Source organism: Mustelus asterias, chromosome 13, assembly GCF_964213995.1.
Source record: "Mustelus asterias chromosome 13, sMusAst1.hap1.1, whole genome shotgun sequence".
Lineage (NCBI taxonomy): Eukaryota > Metazoa > Chordata > Chondrichthyes > Carcharhiniformes > Triakidae > Mustelus > Mustelus asterias.
In genome coordinates, this window is record NC_135813.1 from 41,171,837 (window position 1) to 41,192,469 (window position 20,633).

Sequence of the window (20,633 nt, forward strand, 5' to 3'; positions counted from 1 at the left end):
TGAAACCTTCACCTTAAGTGATGAAACAGGCCAGATGTTTAGAGATTGACACTGGGAGTAACCTACTGTGATTCCATTCAATTTATCATCTGCTGATCACAGTATTCCATCGTCTTTCACACTTTGTTTTAATCTAAGTTTTTAATGTTGAATGGTGTAGAAGTCACAATGGTGACCCTTGGACTGGGCACCCCTGGCCACTTGCCCGCCATCGTCAAACAACCTTACCATTGTGCAGAGTGTCCCGGCAGCATTCATCACTGCTTCGGTATCTGTCCACTTCAACATGGAATTCAGGTTGCCAAGGAGACTGTCAGATTCCAACAGTTGGGTCTGTGCCACTGTCACCAAACGCTGAGCGCCAACCCCATTTTCTGCAATCGTGCCCAGAATATACGCCACGTTACTGCAGAGACTGCAAATTAGAACAGAGCAAAGGATTAATATACATGAACAGAAGAAATAGGAGCAGGAGTAGACCATATGGCCCATCGAACCTGCTCCACCTGATCTTTGGCTTCAACTCCCTCACCAGCCCACTCCCCATATTCCTCGATTCCCTGAGAGACTAAATATGTGTCTCTTAAATATAGTCAACTAATGGGATCATCCAAAAGTCTATGGGGTAGAAAATTCCATAGATATACAACTCTGGGTAAATAAATTATAGACAGCTATTCATGTCAGGGGAGAAAGCAAATACATAAGAAATGACGATGACATCTAGAATACTCAGGAGATTTATCAGTGAGTAATATAAATAAATCTCATTTGCTTATGGCAGTTGCAACATAGATTTTCTATATTTCAGTGCTTTATGATGCTGTTCAGACTCTGTGGGTGGGATTTTTTCGGCCGCACTCGCGCCAAAACCGGAAAATCCTGCCCAAGGTCAATGGATGTTTGCATGGTCCATTCCCCACCCACTACAATGGGAAAATTTCCCCCTTTATATTCCAAGTCAATGGGCGACATTCAAGCAGCTTTTCATACCATGAGTCAATAGAAAGACAAATCAAAGCTAACAGCCTACTGTACATGGCTCAATCATTATAGCTAACATTCATCGCGTACTGTGAGCGAATGAAGACTAGGCTTACCCTCATCACTGCTACACTGCTCCCCCTTTAAGCAATTTTAGAATTATTCAAAGTATAGAGAATCCTCAAGCATCAAAGATGCTGCTGATGTTCGTAAAGAGATGGAATCCATGCTGAACCCTGATCCTTTCACATTCCACCAATTTGAGGAAAATTCTGTCTGTATTGCTCTTGACAATAGAGTTGATGCAAAGATGCTCTCCTAATCCCTGTATGCGCATCCAACTCAACATACACCAACTCCAATATTTCACAAAGTCACTCTTCCTTGAGGAGAGGATGGAGTGGATTCTGCAGTGAATCCTGATGTCAGACAACTTGTAAATAGATTTTTAGATTAAAAAGCAGAACAATGTTACAATGGTGCCGTTTTCAGAAGGTTTTCCAACAACTGAAATAATCATTCCATGTACATTAATTTAAATAACATCTGCCCTGGCCAAGGCCGCAGGAAACTACAAAAGGTCGTGAAGGTAGCCCAGTCACACACACCAGCCTCCTATCCATTGACTCTGTCTACGCTCCTCGCTGCCTCAGAAAAGCAACCAGCATAATCAAGGACCCCACGCACCCTGGACATTCTCTCTTCCACCTTCTTCCGTCAGGAACAAGTCATGAAAATCTGAGGTCACGTACCAACCGACTCAAGAACAGCTTCTTCCCTGCTGCCATCGGACTTTTGAATGGACCTACCTTATATTAAGCTGATCTTTCTCTACACCCCAATTATGATTGTAACACATATTCTGCATCCTCTCCTTCCCTTCTCCCTTATGCACTCTATGAATGGTATGCTTTGTCTGTATCGTGCACAAGAAACAAAACTTTTCACTTTATCCCAATACATGTCACAATAATAAATCAAATAACTATATTTTAAGGTTTGGGGGATTGTCACAAGGTGACAGGCTTGTGATTAAAGTTCATTGGCAAGTCAACTCTCTGTGGCAACATCCAATTCCTGAGCCAATGTTGTCTGGCATACTCCAAGGTATTCCAGTTCACCGATCAGCCAGGCCTACTCATTAACGGAACCATGAGAAATAAGGTCTCTGATTCTTCCCACTCACCTCCGGATGTCTCAGTAAACTGGTGCCCTAACGTGTAGGGTGTTGTCGTGGAAACCCCTATCCATTCCAAATAGACTTGAGGGCCCAAAAAGCATTGGCTCTTTCAACCTAAGCCAAAGCTCAATAGAATCAGATAAGTGAGATTCCTCTGCAGGGAGAGGTGTTGGCCATGACTCGGTGATAGCACACAAACCTTGGAATCAGAAAACATCCCACTCCAAGGACATCCAGGCTGACATTCCAGTGCAATAGTGAGGGGCGTTTGCATTGTTGGAGGTGCAGCTTTTGGATGAAACATTACACCGAGGTTTATAAAATGCCATGCATTATTTCAGAGAGCTGGGGAGTTCTCCTCAAGATCACGGTCAATATTTATCCACTGAAACAGATTGAGATTACTATTTAAGAGAATTTGACATGCAAATTTGCTTTTCCTACAACAATAACCACACTTCAAAAATACAGCCTCAAACATAAACCAGCTCTCTATGGTCGTTTAGACATCAGGGTGAAATGAAAAGGACTCAGAATAAGCACCATTATGGAGGAAACAGGCTAGCACGTGACTTAAGATATGGAATCACATCTATGAATTATGATTGATTCAGTTGGATACTGCAGGCAATCGAGGTCCAAAATTGTAAATCATTTTAGAAGAGTTAATGGAGATTCTCTGGACACATTCATGGATTTCATTTGAAGAGTTTCAATTGTAAGATCAACTGAAGGTTTTTGTTATGAAGAAGTTGCGTGTATGTGTGTGTGGAAGAATGAAGAATAAAGAACAAAATACAGCACTGGAACCGGCCCTTCGGCCCTCCAAGCCTGTGCCGATCATGATGCCTTAGCTAAACTAAAGAAAAAACACCTTCTGCACTTACTGGGTCCGTATCCCTCTATTCATGTACCTATGCAGATGCCGCTTAAATGTTGCTAATGTGCCTGCTTCCACCACCTCCTCTGGCAACATGTCCCAGACACCCACCACTCTGCGTGAAAAGCTTCCCCTGCACATCTATTCAATATAGAATCATAGAAGGAGGCCATTCGGCCCATCAAGTCTGCACCAACCACAATCCCTCCTAGGCCCTATCCCCCCAACCCCATGCATTTACCCCAGCTTGTCCCCCTGACACTAGCATGGTCAATCCACCCAACCCACATATCTTTGGACTGCGAGAGGAAACCGAAGCACCCGGAGGAAACCCATGCAGACATGGGGAGAACGTGCAAACTCCACACAGACAGTGACCCAAGCCAGGAATCGAAACTGGGTCCTTGGTGCTATGAGGCAGCAGTGCTAACCACTGTGCCACCATGCCACCCCTCAACCTCATCCTTCTTTCTTCCCTCAATCACAGTCAGAGTCATAGAGGTTTACAGCATGGAAACAGGCCCTTCAGCCCAACTTGTCCATGCCGCCCAGTTTTTACCACTAAGCTATTGGGTGAAACATCGAGGTTATTTTAACTTTTATCACTAAGTGATAGCAAATTAGCAGCTTTGCAATGCATTCCATTTTCTATTCCATTGAAGTTAAAATTACTCCACAATAATATAACTACTCCAATAGGACACAATAATAGCCTCTCCCTACTTCCCTCAAAATGCAGGCCCTCCATGTCATGTCTCCACCTCACTGCAAGGAGTTGACGGGCAGGTACAGGTGAGAAGGTGGCATCTCTGCTTCACCAACTGGTGCCCAGGGCACACCCGTAGACTGTCACATAGAACTGATTTTGTGATAAGCTTGGTTAAAGCAGCATTTTTGCAGAGAGAGGAGAGATTTAATCGGATGGAAAATAAAATAAAAGCAACCAGGTGATTTCACATCATTTTAACAATTCAATTGTGGGGAGGAGGAAGTGGATGGCCTCCTGTGTCAAAAGTCGCCTCTATAAAGTGTCTCCTTTCCAGTGAAGTTTTCTAATTACAGAGCACAGGATGTTCCTTTGGTGTTATAGCTCTTGAACCCTTCTTGTTGCTACGGACCGTACTTTCTCACCTCTTGGATCTGGATTCGACTCAAGTCCAGAAAGATAGTGAAAGTCTCCTTTACCTGGTGATGGGTGAATCAAGGTTTGAGGGTTTTAACTTTAAGTACCGCCAATGCTTCAAAATTAACTATTAACCTCAATGTAAAGTCTCCATTGTCCCAGATGACCATAGGCTGCTCTCTCCTCTTTGAGGGGGAGAGCTGACTGGTGGTGATTTAACCTGAGGGTCACCACACCTCAGGCGAGGAGCAAGGTTCAGAAGGCAGGGCCTTCATGAATAACCTCAGTCGGTCTGGGAATTGAACCCACGCTGTTGGCATCATTCTGCATCACTAACCAGCTGTCTAGCCAACTGAGCTAAACTGACTCCCCATTGAGTTTAACAGCCCTCCGTATACTAACTTTATCACACTGGCTCACCTCCAGCTCTGCTTTGTTTAAAACACCATTCTGTCAAGGGGGGCATTAGATGATTACTTGAATAGAAACAATGTACAAGAGTACAGGAAAAAAGCAGGAGAATGGCACCAAGTCAAAATGCTCATTTGGATGGCCAGTGCAAACGTGAAGGGAAGAATGGCCTCCTTCTGCTGAGTGTGCTTTGTGAGGAGACCCCAGGGGGTTTGTTGATGTGTAAAATGGAAATGTCAGTTATACAGTTAGGTTTGTCAACGCACCAGAACAGACCAAGGATGCGATCTTACCTCCTGTTCATGCCACGCCCCCACTGCAGCGAAGTTGGAGAATTTGGCACCCAGCCCAATCTCCATTCACTGCGGCGGGATGGGAGAACCCCGCCGGTGTGAACGGTGGTAAGATTCCAGTCCCAGAGTGTCCAGGAGTTGAAGTCAAATAAAGGACATTAGAATTTGGAGCTTATACAGATTCAAGCCATTTGACCGAACAGGTCAATACAGGTAGAATCATAGAATCCCTACAGTGCAAAAGGAGGCCATTCGGCCCATCAAGTCTGCACCAACCACAATCCCACCCAGGCCCTATCCCCATAGAGTCATAGAGGTTTACAGCATGGAAACAGGCCCTTTGGCCCAACTTGTCCATGCCACCCTTTTTTTTAAAACCCCTAATCCCAACTTCCCACTTTTGGCCCATATCCCTCTATACCCATCTTACCCAAGATATATCCCTCTATACCCAAGATATATCTTGGCCCTATAACACCAAAGGAACATCCTGTGCTCTGTAACTATCTAAATGCTTTTTAAAAGACAAAATTGTACCCACCTCTACGACTACCTCTGGCAGCTTGTTCCAGACACTCACCCCCTTCTGTGTGAAAAAATTGCCCCTCTGGACACTTTTGTATCTCTCCCCTCTCACCTTAAACCTATGCCCTCTAGTTTTAGACTCCCCTACCTTTGTGAAAAGATATTGACTATCTACCTTGTCTATGCCCCTCATTATTTTATAGACCTCTATAAAATCACCCCTCAGCCTCCTACGCTCCAGAGAAAAAAGTCCCAGTCGATTCAGCCTCTCCTTATAACTCAATCCATCAAGTCCCGGTAGCATCCCAGTAAATCCTTTCTGCACTCTTTCCAGTTTAATAATATCCTTTCTATAATAGGGTGAACAGAATTGCATACAGTATTCCAAGTGTGGCCTTACCAATGTCTTGTACAACTTCAACAAGACGTCCCATCTTCTGTATTCAATGTTCTGACCGATGAAACCAAGCACGCCGAATGCCTTCTTCACCACTCTGTCCACCTGTGACTCCACTTTCAAGGAGCTATGAACATGTACCCCTTGATCTCCTTGTTCTGTAACTCTCCCCAACGCCCTACCATTAACTGAGTAAGTCCTGCCCTGGTTCAATCTACCAAAATGCATCACCTCACATTTGTCTAAATTAAACTCCATCTGCCATTCGTCAGCCCACTGGCCCAATTGATCAAGATCCCGTTGCAATTGGAGATAACTTTCTTCACTGCCAACTATGCCACCAATCTTGGTGTCGTCTGCAAACTTACTAACCATGCCCCCTATATTCTCATCCAAATCATTAATATAAATGACAAATAACAGTGGGCCCAGTACTGATACCTGAGGCACACCGCTGGTCACAGGCCTCCAGTTTGAAAAACAACTCTCTACAACCACCCTCTGGCTTCTGTCAAGAAGCCAATTTTGTATCCATTTAGAAACCTCACCCTGGATCCCATAAGATTTAACTTCATGCAACAACCTACCATGTGGTACCTTGTCAAAGGCCTTGCTAAAGTCCATGTAGACAACATCAACAGCACAGCCCTCATCTACCTTCTTGGTTATCCCTTCAGAAAACTCAATCAAATTTGTGAGACATGATTTTCCACTTACAAAGCCATGCTGACTGTCCCTAATCAGTCTTTGCATCTCTAAATGCCTGTAGATCCTGACTCTCAAAATACCTTCCAACAATTTACCCACCACAGATGTGAGGCTCACTGGCCCGTAGTTCCCAGACTTTTCCCTGCAGCCTTTTTTAAGCAAAAGCACAACATTTGCCACTCTCCATTCTTCAGGCACCGCACCCGTGACTATCGATGATTCAAATATCTCGGCTAGGGGACCCGCAATTTCCTCCCTAGCCTCCCCACAACCCCATGCATTTACCCGAGCTAGTTCCCCTGACACTAACGGGCAATTTAGCGTGGCCAATTCACCTAACCCACACATCTTTGGATTGTGGGAGGAAACCAGAGGAAACCCACACAGACATGGGGTGAACGTGCAAACTCCACACAGACACTGACCCAATCCGGGAATCGAACCTGGGTCCCTGGCGCTGTGAGGCAGTAGTGCTAACCACCGTGCCACCCCCAATTGTGCCTCCTCTCACTTTTCTTCATCTAACCCAGTCAACATATCCTTCTATTCCTTGCCTCGTCTTCTTACCTAGTGATACCATCAGCAGACTACTTTGATGTCTTAAACTGCTCAATATTCAACAAAATGATCTTTGCATCGTCGATGGAGACGGGAGAGGTTCCGGAGGATTGGAGGATTGCGGATGTGGTCCCTATATTCAAGAAAGGGAACAGGGACAGCCCGGGAAATTACCGACCGGTGAGTCTAACCTCAGTGGTTGGTAAGTTGATGGAGAGGATCCTGAGAGACAGGATTTATGATCATCTAGAGAAGTTTAGTATGATCAAAAGTAGTCAGCACGGCTTTGTCAGGGGCAGGTCGTGCCTTACGAGCCTGGTTGAGTTCTTTGAAAATGTGACCAAGCACATTGACGAAGGAAGAGCGGTGGATGTGGTCTATATGGACTTCAGCAAAGCGTTCGATAAGGTCCCCCATGCAAGACTTCTTGAGAAAGTGAGAGGGCATGGGATCCAAGGGGCTGTTGCCTTGTGGATCCAGAACTGGCTTGCCTGCAGAAGGCAGAGAGTGGCTGTGGAGGGGTCTTTCTCTGCATGGAGGTCAGTGACCAGTGGAGTGCCCCAGGGATCTGTTCTGGGACCCTTGCTGTTTGTCATTTTCATAAATGACCTGGATGAGGAAGTGGAGGGATGGGTTGGTAAGTTTGCTGACGACACCAAGGTAGGTGGTGTTGTGGATAGTTTGGAGGGATGTCAGAAGTTGCAGCGAGACATAGATAGAATGCAAGACTGGGCGGAGAAGTGGCAGATGGACTTCAACCCGGATAAGTGTGTAGTGATCCATTTTGGCAGATCCAATGGGATGGAGCAGCAGTATAAAATGAAGGGTACCATTCTTAGCAGTGTAGAGGATCAGAAGGACCTTGGGGTCCGGGTCCATAGGACTCTTAAATCGGCCTCGCAGGTGGAGGATGCGGTCAAGAAGGCGTATGGCGTACTAGCCTTCATTAATCGAGGGATTGAGTTTAGGAGTCGGGAGATAATGCTGCAGCTTTATAGGACCCTGGTTAGACCCCACTTGGAGTACTGCGCGCAGTTCTGGTCACCTCATTACAGGAAAGATGTTGAAGCCATTGAAAGGGTGCAGAGGAGATTTACAAGGATGTTGCCTGGATTGGGGGGCATGCCTTATGAGGATAGGTTGAGGGAGCTTGGTCTCTTCTCCCTGGAGAGACGAAGGATGAGAGGTGACCTGATAGAGGTTTACAAGATGTTGAGGGGTCTGGATAGGGTGGACTCTCAGAGGCTATTTCCAAGGGCTGAAATGGTTGCTACGAGAGGACACAGGTTTAAGGTGCTGGGGGGTAGGTACAGGGGGGATGTCAGGGGTAAGTTTTTCACTCAGAGGGTGGTGGGTGAGTGGAATCGGCTGACGTCGGTGGTGGTGGAGGCAAACTCGTTGGGGTCTTTTAAGAGACTTCTGGATGAGTACATGGGATTTAATGGGATTGAGGGCTATAGATAGGCCTAGAGGTGGGGATGTGATCGGCGCAACTTGTGGGCCGAAGGGCCTGTTTGTGCTGTGGCTTTCTATGTTCTATGTTCTATGTTCTATATAAAATTATTTGAAACATCATATGGTTGAGGGAACCCATTTCAACATGGTTGGTATAGGATTTAAAGGCTAAGTTACAATAATCACTGTTTCTGCATTAATAGGGTATCACCTTCATTCTCCAAGAAAGGTCAGTGGTCACCCTGTAGCTCTTTCAATTCTTCATTACACACCGACGATGTGTTAAAATGTTAACATGGCCAAGAACCTTCTTTCTATCCTCGTTAATCTCAGTGTGAGGCACTTTGCATCAATGGTCATTACTGCCATTATAAAACAGTTCAGCCATGCTCCTATTTATAATGCTAGCCATGTAACCGCTGATTTGTTACTCCAGATTGTTCCAACACAAATACGGCTGACAGAATGTGGGAACAATCCATCACGGGGAAAGTCACTTATCCCCATGATGGATTGGCACCGAGAGAGATGTGGCCTGCTACTAAGTAAATATTGAACATTTGTAAATCACATGGGACTCTTACTGCTGGGAAACCCTTTAGTTAAGCAATAGTATGTCTACTTGCGCTGTGCTGAAGCATTTGTCAAACAAAGGGAGTGTCTCAAACAGTAGCTCTTCTTGTGGGAGACCCGCCATCAATGTTGACAGTCTGGTGGAACCCCTGTCCTCAACATTCAACAGGCCATGTCAGCCAACCAAACATTTTCAAGAAATACTACCATTGATGGGAACTGGTACGGAGAAAACAAATGATAAACGAGTAGCAATCAGGTGACTGTGTGCAGAGTTTGCACGTTCTGCCCGTGTCTCGGTGGGTTTCCTCCCACAGTCCAAAGATAGGTGGATTGGCTGTGCTATTCTGAGCTGAGGACAAGAACGCTGAGGCAAGGCTGACTGTGGGGACAACTGGTCTTAGTAAGGCATCAATAACCCAATCAGCCATCGTGATATGGAGCACGGAAACAGGCCCTTCGGCCCCACTTGTCAAAATACCCTCAACTCTGAAAGAATTGCCTGTGACCAATGAGAAGATGAAATTGGCCAGACACACACTCCGAATTGTCATTATTTCTGGGGGGTGCTGGCTGGTGTTTCATGGTAATTAATTGTCTTCTGGGGCGGCACAATGGCACAGAGGTTAGCACTGCTGCCTCACAGCGCCAGTTCAATTCTGGGCTTGGGTCACTGTCTGTGTGGAGTTTGTCTATTCTCCCCCTGTCTGTGTGGGTTTCTTCTGGGCGCTCCGGTTTCCTCCCACAAAGATGTGTGGGGTTAGGTGGATTGGCCATGCTAAATTGCCCCTTAGTGTCAGGGGGATGAGCAGGGTAAATGCATGGGTTTGTGGGGATAGCGCCTGGGTGGGATTGTGGTCGGTGCAGACTCGCTGGGCCGAATGGCCTCCTTCTGCACTGTAGGGATTCTATGATCCTATGAATACAAACTTCAGCGCAGAAATTAACATGCAACAACAATGGAGAACTGTCAGAATTTGCCAAATGCTTCCAACTCAATGAAACCATCCAAAGCCATTCCAGCCAAAGACGAAATGCTTCCTGCATCGAGGAAGAACAGTAACTTGGAGAAAAGCATTTGGCCACAAGAAAGATTGAAGTGATGCCAGAAGCAATGTGAAAAGCATGGCTATATCATACAACTCTCCAGCACATTCAGAAATGGCACAGCTTCTACCTGGGATCTGCAATCAGTAAAGCAGTGATCATCTATTCTACCCATTATAGTAAATAAGTATATTTATTCCACCCAAGTGCAATCAAGTTAGTCTCTTTCGGCAGTGACTTTCTGATCTGCGAGTTTTGGAGTTTCTCCTCCCACCTGTCCCATTTCACATTATGCAAGTATCTCTTATCTAATAGCACCCCGAAGGTGAAGGAGGAAGCAATTTGCATCGGGTCTTACTAACTTGCTTCCATCTACCTCCCCTATTCCCTTGTAAATAATTATCGCAATCAGAAAAACTTTAGCAGCATCAAGATATGACTCTCTACCCGAGTAAGGAGCATTCATTTAGGAGGCCTTAAAATCGAGGTCCTTCTCAGGGTGAAAGCAAAAAGATCCCATGGTACTATGTGAAAAGGAGATGAGAAATTCTGCCCGGTGTCAAGGTTATTATATAACTTTCGACCCAAAACCCACATCAAATTAGTTGTTTTTGGCGGTCATTTATCTCCCGGCTGTTTTTTCTTATTCATTCGTGGGACATGGGCGTTGCCCATTCCTAGTTGCCCTTGGAGGGCAATTGAGAGTCAACCACATTGCTGTGGCTCTGGAGTCACATGTAGGCCAGACCAGGTAAGGACGGCAGATTTCCAACAATCTACACTGGTTTCACAGTCATCAGTAGATTCTCAATTCCAGATTTTTTTCCCCCTAAATTCAAATCCCACCATCTGCCAAGGCAGGATTCAAACCTAGGTCCCCAGAACACTAGCTGAGTTTCTGGATTACCAGTCTAGCGATAATACCACTGGGCCATCGCCTATCATGCGCAGACTAGCTGCTGTGTTTGCCTCCATTCCAACATTGACACCAAATGTTCCTTTACCTGTAATAGCACTTTGCAATGTCCAGAAGGCCTAAAAGGTGCTACAGAAATGCAAGTTCTTTCTTTCCTTTCATGGATGCTAAGGATAAAATGCTAAGCTTGGAAGCTGAGCCTGGGAAATTCACTTGGGTTTAGATACGATGAAGCTGGTAGGACTTCCCAAGGAGGACAAGGTACTTGATTCAGTAAAAGGACTGAAGACTATCAAATTCCATGGGCCAGAGATATATATCTTAAGTGATGCAGGAAACTATGGAGGACAGGGTGCTGGCAAGCTTCAGAAAATGTTAATTGGTTACTATAGAAGTTCAGGAGCATAGGAAACAGCACAAATATATGAAAACAGGACAAGATGGGGCTCAGGAATCTACAATCCATTAACCTTACATTAAGGTCTCGTGAAATAATGGGAACTATGTGAAGGATTAGAGTCATTAGACACAGCACAGAAACAGTCCCATTGGCCCAAACAGTCCGTGCTGACTATGGTGCCCTCCCAGCTAGTCCCAATAGAGTCATAGAGCAATAGGTTAGGTTGAAGGAGAGCAAGTATAATGTTAACAATGCTGGAAATCAACATTTTGCAGTTGGTAACTGCTTGATTAGGATGACATTTGGAACATTAGCCCCAATCCCACCTCCTCTTCTCCCTGTTACATCCAAGTAGCACCTGCTGCCACAACCCTGCTGCACACCCACGGGATGGAATTCTCGCAAGAGAGCCAGAAACTTCTGCTCCTCATGTGAAACCGAATTCTATCATCTGGGCTACCAGCACCCACTAGGCCTTGTGGGTAGCAGCGAAGGTGATGGGGAAGAAGATGGCCAGCTGAGATTAACGGGGAGATCAGAGCAGAAGCAATTTCAGAAATGCTTAGCAGATTAGATTATAGCAATAAATGGCACCACTTGTCCACTGCTTCATTGCAAAGCGAGGGAGAATCTCCACAAATTTTGCTACAATCTAAGTGTTGGAGTGATAACACACTCATACCTTAGGTTATGACAATCCTGGAGCCGATTGCACTTATATCGACACAGAGTTGGCAACACCATGTCTGGAGGTTTTATCACATGACCACTTCCCTCCAACCACTCTGTCGGTCAAAAGGTCTCGACACTTATTCCTTCTCTGCACAAAATGGTAGAAACCAAGTGTGATCCATGTTGAAATGTTGGATGATGTTAAAATTGGGAATGGAATTAGAATGGCTTTATGATGATGAACACACTATCCAGTTCACCACCTACCATCCTGATAGTTACAGGATGCAACAATAATGGAGTTTTTTATTTATTCTTTCCTGGTATGTGGACATCTCTGGCTGGGTGTGAGATGAGAAAGGGTTAGGAAAGGGTTAAGCTTCATATTCTAGTGTGCAGGTTAAGGGGTGGAACCTCAGACAGGTGAAACATTGAATAGCATAGATTAGCCAGGACTGGAATATTACTTCAGGTCAGATAGGCTAATAGAACAAGGCACAAAGATTTTAAGTAAATATAAAAACCGCCCTACCTCCTTCTGCCACTCAAGGAACACTATTACTTCTCCTTAAATAGCAGGACAGTCAATCACAAACACTGGCCAATTGTTCCCTGTCTGAGGTCTTTTGACAAGTGCACAATAAGAGTTAATGCACAATAAAATGGAAGTGCGCTGATTGAGTCATCAATACTGCTTTCTTTGCATGTTTTGTAAATTAACAAATATACGCTCTGGGCAATTCATTTTGGGGTTCAGTTTATTCTTGACTAAGTCAGCTGTGGTCCTGTCACTGCATCAAGACACCTTAATTTTAATTTTGACAATGGCAATGTTGGCCAGGGGTGGATTCGGATTTGCAATGATGGACCCCCATCCCGTCTCCTACTTACAACAGACAGCCGAGCGGCTTTGAATAGAGGCAGTGGCTTCTATTTGCTCAGATTTACAGGCACCTCAGAACCTGACCTGCACAAACTGACCAGTTACCATCCAGACAAAAGGATCTGTGTTACCATAGTTACAGAGTAAACAGACTCCAATTCATCCTGGGTTGCGGTGGGAGGGTTGATTGAGATCTACTGCAGCTACAATCTACTACAGCTCATTTGTCAGAGTGGCCTAGAAAATACACCAGGTTTCGGACTCTAAAAGAAGTGTGTGTGTGTCCATTTGTGCGGAACACAAGCACTTCAAGTACAAAATGAAGATTTACTTGTACTCTTGTGTACTTAAAGGATTTTTGAGGGAATCCCAGCACTGAACTAATTAATGACAAATGTTTTGGAAGTGATAATTTTGCAAATAGGCCCATTTAAAGCCAGAGTACAATCTTTTCCCCCAAAAGAGAAAAATATTAGCTTGTCCAGATTACATTGCATTTCATTTATTGTCACATGTATTAGTATACAGTGAAAAGTATTGTTTCTTGCACACTATACAAACAAAGCATACCATTCATAGGGAAGGAAAGGAGAGAGTGCAGAATGCAGTGTTACAGTCATAGCTAGGGTGTAAAGAAAGATCAACTTAATACGAGGTAGGTCCATTCAAAAGTCTGATGGCAGCAGGGAAGAAGCCGTTCTTGAGTCGGTTGGTACGCGATCTCAGACTTTTGTATCTTTTTCACAACGGAAGAAGGTGGAAGAGAGAATGTCCAGGGTGTGTGGGGTCCTTTTCCGAGGCAGCTGGAAGTGTAGACAGTCAATGTATGGGAGGCTGGATTGTGTGATGGACTGGGCTTTGTTCACAACCCTTTTGCGGTCTTAGAGCAGGTGCCATACCAAGCTGTGATACAAGCAGAAAGAATGCCTCCCATGGTGCATCTGTAAAAGTTGGTGAGAATCATAGCAGACATGCCAAATGGTGGGCTTTCTTAAATAGAGTGTCGGCATGGGGGGGACCAGGATAGGTTGTTGGTGATCTGGACACCTAAAAAACCTGAAGCTCTCAACCATTTCCACTTCATCCCCGATGATGTAGACAGGAGAATGTCCTCCATTACGCTTCCTGAAGTTGATAACCATCTCATTCATTTTGTTGACATTGAGGGAGAGATTATTGTCGACACACCAGTTCACCAGATTCTCTTTCCTGTACTCATTGTTTGAGATCCAATCCACTACAGTGGTGTCCTCAGCAAACTTGAAAATCGAGTTCCGTAGGAATTTGGCCACACAGTCGGAGGTATATATGTATAGTAAGGGTCTGAGGACACAGCCTCGTGGGGCAACGGTGTTGAAGATGATCGTGGAGGTGTTGTTGTTGCCTATCCTTACTGATTGTGGTCTGTGAGTTAGGAAGTTCAGGATCCAGTCGCAGAGGGAGGAGCCGAGGCCCAGGCCATGGAATTTGGAGATGAGTTTTGTCGGAATAATCGTGTTGAAGGCTGAGCTGTAATCAATAAATTGGAGTCTGACATAGGTATCCTTGTTATCCAGGTGTTCCAGGGATGGGTGTAGGGCCAGGGAGATGGTGTCTGCTGTGGACTTGTTGCAGCGATAGGGGAACTGTAGTGGATCCAGGCAGTCTGGAAGGCTGGAATTTATTTGTGCCATCACTAACCTTTCGAAGCACTTCATAATGATGAATGTCAGAACCCTGGGCGATAGTCATTAAGGCACACTGCTTGGTTTTTCTTTGGTACCAGGATGATGGTCATCTTCTTGAAGCAGATAGGGACCTCAGATTGGTGTAGAGAGAAGTTAAAAGATGTCTGTGAATATCCCTGCCAGCTGGTCCATGCAGGATCTGAGTGCTCATCCGGGTACCCCATCCGGGCCAGTCGCTTTCCATGGGTTGACTTTCGAGAAGGCTGCTCGGATGTCTGATGGTGACCTTAGATACAGGTTCATCTGAGGCTTCCGGAGTGGAGAGCATGCTGTCGCTAACCTCTTGCTCAAATTGGGCATAGAATGCGTTGAGCTCATGAGGGAGGATGCATTGGTATGATTATACATGACCACTTCCCTCTTGTAGCCTATTATGGTTTGCAGACCTTGCCATAGTTGGCGGGGGTCTGTGTGGCTGGCCTGGTACTTTAGCTTTGTCCAGTATTGTCTTTTGGCATCTTTCATAGATCATATCTGGCTTTCTTGTATAGTAAGAGTTTTAACAACACCAGGTTACTCTTACTGTGTTTACCCCAGTCCAACGCCGGCATCTCCACATCATTTCTTGTATAGGTCAGTGTCGCCTGACTTCAACGCCTCAGACCTGGACTTCAGCAAGCAGTGGATATCCCTGTTCATCCATGGTTTCCGGTTGGGAAACACGTGAATTTTCTTCTTTGGCACACAGTCTTCTATACACTTACTAATGAAGTCAGTTACTATAGTGGTGTATTCGTTAAGGTTGACCGCTGAGGTTTTTAAAATATTGACTAGTCTACTGACTCAAAGCAGTGCCGTATGAGAGCATCCGATTCTTTAGACCAACATTGCATGACTTTGACGGATTCTCTCACTTCAGATTTTGCTTGTAAGCTGGGAGCAGGAGCACAGCCTTGTGGTGGGCAATAGTGGTCCAGGATGTTTGGGCCTCTGGTGGAACAGGAGACCTGTCAGTGGTATCTTGGTAGAATGCTCTTGAGCTTGGCCTGATTGAAGTCCCCGGCCACAATGAACAAAGCCTCAGGATGTTTTGACTCAAGGCTATTTGTGGTGATTTACGTTTGCAGCACAGAATCAGGCCATTCAGCCTGACTGGTCTGTGATGGCATTTCTGCTCCAAAAATGCCTCCTCCCACTACATTGCATCTCATCCTTTCAACATACCCTTTCCTAATCCTTCCCCGCTCTATCCCTTAACTGCCTACATGTTCTCCACCTCCTCAACTATTCCGTGCAGTAGTGAGTTCTGTATTCTAACCACTCCCTGGATAAAGAGTTTTCTCCCAAATTTCCTATTGGATTTATTAGTGACTATATTGTATTGATGATCCCCTGTTTTATACTTCCCCACAAGTTAACATATACCTTTCCCATTGGCTGGACTTCACAGGATACTGTAATCCCTGCCCCACCCTCCCCTCAGCTAAATGGTTGTGGGGAGGGGAATGGGGGTGGGGAGAGCCCACCCATGATCCCAACTGCTGCCCAATAGCTATTTTGTTCCAAGCCCCAGAGAGCTTAAAAATAATTAAATTTCCAGCTAATTCCTGAAAGGATGGCAAGACAAGATTTCACATTTTAAAACTTTTAATTGTAACAAATAATTTTAAAAAGCATTACGGATAAAACCCCTTTTTTTTTGTATGTAACTTCAAAACTATAATAAGGAATAATACCCTTCGTATTCTTGGCCTAAGTCAAAAAACACACTTCACAGTTGTACTTCACACTGGCCTCTACATCAACATTCAATATTCACAGAATCAATCTGATGGGATTCCTGTTCTTTTCTTTTCTCAATCTGGCTAAATTGCAGTCTTAGAACGGTCTCTCACAGTGCAGTTTTCTTTTCCCAGAGACTCTCCCTCTAGCTCAGCTAGGTGACTCTTCCAGCCTCGTCTAACTCCCCACAAATTTGATCTTCTCAATCCAAGCACGAGCTTCCACCTGCATTTCTGCGCAGCAAACACTGAGACAGTCTTTTGACTGCTAGCTGCTCCCTCTCTCTCGGATCCAGGCAGACTCAAAAGCACTGTGTGATAGAATCATAGAATCCCTACAATGCAGAAGGAGGCCATTCAGCCCATCGAGTCTGCACCGACCACAATCCCCATCCAGGCCCTATCCCCATAACTCCGCCTATTTACCCTAATTAGCCCCCCGACAGTAAGGGGCAATTTAGCATGGCCAATCAACCTAACCTGCACATCTTTGGGAGGAAAGCAGAGCACCCGGAGGAAACCCTCGCAGACACGAGGGAGAACGTGCAAACTCCACACAGTCACCCAAGGCCGGAATTGAACCCAGGTCCCTGACGCTGTGAGGCAGCAGTGCTAACCACTGTGCTGCCCGATAGTCTAGGAAAGTTTGTAACCTGATATTTTCAAGCCTTCCTCTGCACTTTTTCCCATGGCAATGTGAATCTCATGGGCCTTGTATCTGGATAGAAGTGTGAATTAGTTTCCTTGTCACCTCAAAACTAAATGAACAATTTAAATACAACCATTTACAACCTGACATTCCCAAAACTTTGGAGACTCTCAATCTCCACTGTTACCATACAGCTTGCTGCCAAGTGTAAAAACCTTGCACTTTCTTCCCAGTGAAACAATCTAAGCTGTCCTTTGATCTCCAACTATCAAACCATCTAGCGCTTACTTTCAGGCAGATTGCAAGACTCCCTTCATTTAACACTAAATTTAAAGATAGTCCCAAAACATAACAATTTTTAAAGCTTATAATTGTAACACATTTAACACTGGGAGAAGCGATAGTGGGTGGGACATCAGCCCAGCTCTCAGGAAGTACCTACCACCTTGCAGACCTTCTGACTAATCTGATGGTCAGCAGCTCTGTGAACCTTGTAGTACCACCAGGTACAGTGGCTGCTGGGACTATAGGCGGTCCCACCATGCCGAGAAGTCCACACAAGTCTGAGGTCTTGGGCCAACTTGGTAGGCCCTAACAATGGGGTGAGGGAAGTGAGGGGAGGAGATCGTTGGGTTCCACAGGGCAAGCAGAGAGGGTTAAAAAGTGGGAGGATAGCCATGAGGGTGGAAGTAGGTGGAGGGGAATGCCTCCAATGGGTGCAAGGGACCAGCAAAACGATGACTCTGCCTTGCCTGACGGTTGCACAGCTAAAACCACCAGACTTCCTGCCTCCATCCACCGGTGAAATAAAATACCCACAGTGGCAAGTGGCTATTAACCGAAAGTTGGATTGGGCACCCCACCCCACTGGCATTTCTACGACAATAATTTCAATACTGCCACAACACTTGGACACTTATTAAAGTTGTATGGATAAGGTCATAGAATCCTACAGTGCAGGAAGAGGCCATTCGGCCCATCGAGTCTACACCAACCACAATCCCACCCAGGCCCTATCCACATATCCCTACATATTTACCCACTAACCCCTCTAACCTATGCATCCCAGGACACTAAGGGGCAATTTAGAATGGCCAATCAACCTAGCCCGCACATTTTTGGACTGTGGGAGGAAACCGGGGCACCCGGAGGAAACCCACGCAGACACAGGGAGAATGTGCAAACTCCAAGGTCAACTGCATTCCTTTCAAAGAAATCAAAACGACTTGCATTTACATAGCACCTTTCACAGCCTCAGGACATGCAAAAGAACTTGGAAGCAATGAAGAACTTTGGAAGTGTAGTCATTGTTGTAGCATAGGAAAACCAGTAGCCAATTCACACAAGGCATTGCAAACAGCAATGTGCTAATGACCAGATCATCTGATTTTAGATTGTGATACTGGTCAAGGAAGAAATATCAGTCAAGACACTGTGGATAACTACCTGCTCTTCTTCAATGTAGTGCCATATATTGGGGGCAGACAGGGTCTTGGTGTTATATCTCATCCAGAAACCCACCAGAAAAGGGGCAATTTAGCACGGCCAATCCACCTGACCTGCCCATCTTTGGACTGTGGGAGGAAACCGGAGCACCCGGAGGAAACCCACACAGACATGAAGATAACGTGCAGACTCCACACAAACAGTCACCCGAGGCTGGAATTGAACCTGGAACCCTAGCACTGTGAAGCAGCAGTGTGAACCACTGTGCCACCCTGAGCCACGGTTGACACTGCAATAAAAGGGGCCAACAAAACAGAATGCTGGAGCTATGGCTGACAGACAGAGAAATACCCAGACAGACAGGGAGACCTTAAAACTCAAACTCTTCCTGGCAAACAATTTCAGCCAAGCTCCCTACACAATGTCCTTATTCTGGCAATTATTTTCTCTTGTTTTATTGACTTTACAAAGAGCTGAAGGCCACTTTACAAGGATAATGCAGTATTCAGAAGGTTAAGAGTTGAGTGAAATTGGAGATTAAACCAAATATTAAAAAGGATCATCAGCCCCCATAATCAATCATCAGCCCCCACAATCAATCTGATTGAATGCTCCACACACGAACAGCAAGATTATTTTGCTTTGCTCAGCCCAACTGCAATTATATCTCAATTGGAAGACTTCAGACTTTGAAGAGTTTGCAGATGGGACACAGACTCACAAACATGCAGACTGTGCAAAGAAAAGAATTTGCTTTTGTGCAGCGTCTCATCACCTCCTCTGGATGGCCCAAAGCGCTTTGTAGCCAATGATTACTTTCGAAGACAGTTGCTTTTGTTATGTCAGCAAAGCGGGTGACAGTCACTGTGACACTGCTGAATGAACACTTCATTTCCACACATTCTTCAACCCTGGGAGCCATCCCAATAAAGAAACGCTTCACCATGCCAACAACATCATCAACTGGATCATGAAAGGTTCCCCAACGTCAGCTGAAAACCTGTGTCGTCTCAACTCATCACTGACAAGTGAAGAATTTAAATGTTGAACCGACCGGACAAGACAAAGTTAGTCGAGGTGCTCTCCCACAACTAGTCCAAAGAGGCTAAGCATCATTACAGTCAATATTTTGCTGCAGTACTGTTTACTGGGGTTGGGAATGTATTATGGCAGCACGGTAGCACAGTTAGCATCGCTGCCTCACAACACCAGGGGACCCGGGTTCAATTCCCGGCTTGGGTCACTGCCTGTGTGGAGTTTACACATTCTCCCAGTGTCTGCGTGGGTTTGCTCCGGGTGCTCCGGTTTCCTCCCACACTCAAAATGTGCAGATTAGGTTGATTAGCCATGTTATTTTGCCCCATGGTGTCAGGGGGATTAGCAGAGTAAATATGTCGGGTTACGGGGATAGGGACTGCTGTCAGTGCAGGCTCGATGGGCCAAATGGCCTCCTTCTGCACTGTATGGATTCTAGTGTCAGGGGGATTAGCAGGGTAAATGCATGGAGTTATGGGGATAGGGCCTGAGTGGGATTGTGGTCGGTGCAGGCTCGATGGGCCAAATAGCCTCCTTCCACACTGTATGGATTCTAGTGTCAGGGGGATTAGCGGGGTAAATTTGTAGGGCTACGAGGATAGGGACTGAGTGGGATAGTTGTCGATTCAGGCTCAATGGGCCGAATGGCCTTCTAGGGATTCCATGATATGATTACTCATTCTGATAAAAGCTGGTTAACTTACTCTGTTAGAGATTAGTGAAGTTTCATTTCCTTTCTGTTTCTCTCTCAATCCAATCATCCTTCCTTCTTCAGTTATTTCTCTTCCTCTACCTGATTTGACTCTAATGCAATCTCCTCTTTCTCTATCCTTGAAGCTCATTGATTAAGACTGTGAAGACCTGTTGGTCCCATTTCCCAGTAAGATCCCAGATGCTGACTGCCCGCGCCATACCATCACCACCTCACACTTCTAGCAAGTTGCAGTGCAAATGGTAAGAACAAAGAAAATTACAGTGCGGGAACAGGCCCTTCAGCCCTCCAAGCCTGCACCAACCATGTTGCCCGACTGAACTGAAGCTCCCTACCCT

At 45.5% G+C, this 20,633-nt stretch overlaps 1 protein-coding gene across 1 annotated transcript in view; it reads right to left on the reverse strand.

Moving 5' to 3' along the window:
- The window catches only part of LOC144502565 (uncharacterized), a 71,515-nt gene that overhangs the window by 34,474 nt on the left and 16,408 nt on the right, over positions 1 to 20,633 (reverse strand). The window contains exon 2 of the mRNA XM_078226667.1: positions 229 to 415. Coding sequence (XP_078082793.1) covers positions 229 to 415 — 187 coding nt within the window. The remainder of the gene's footprint in view (positions 1 to 228; positions 416 to 20,633) is intronic.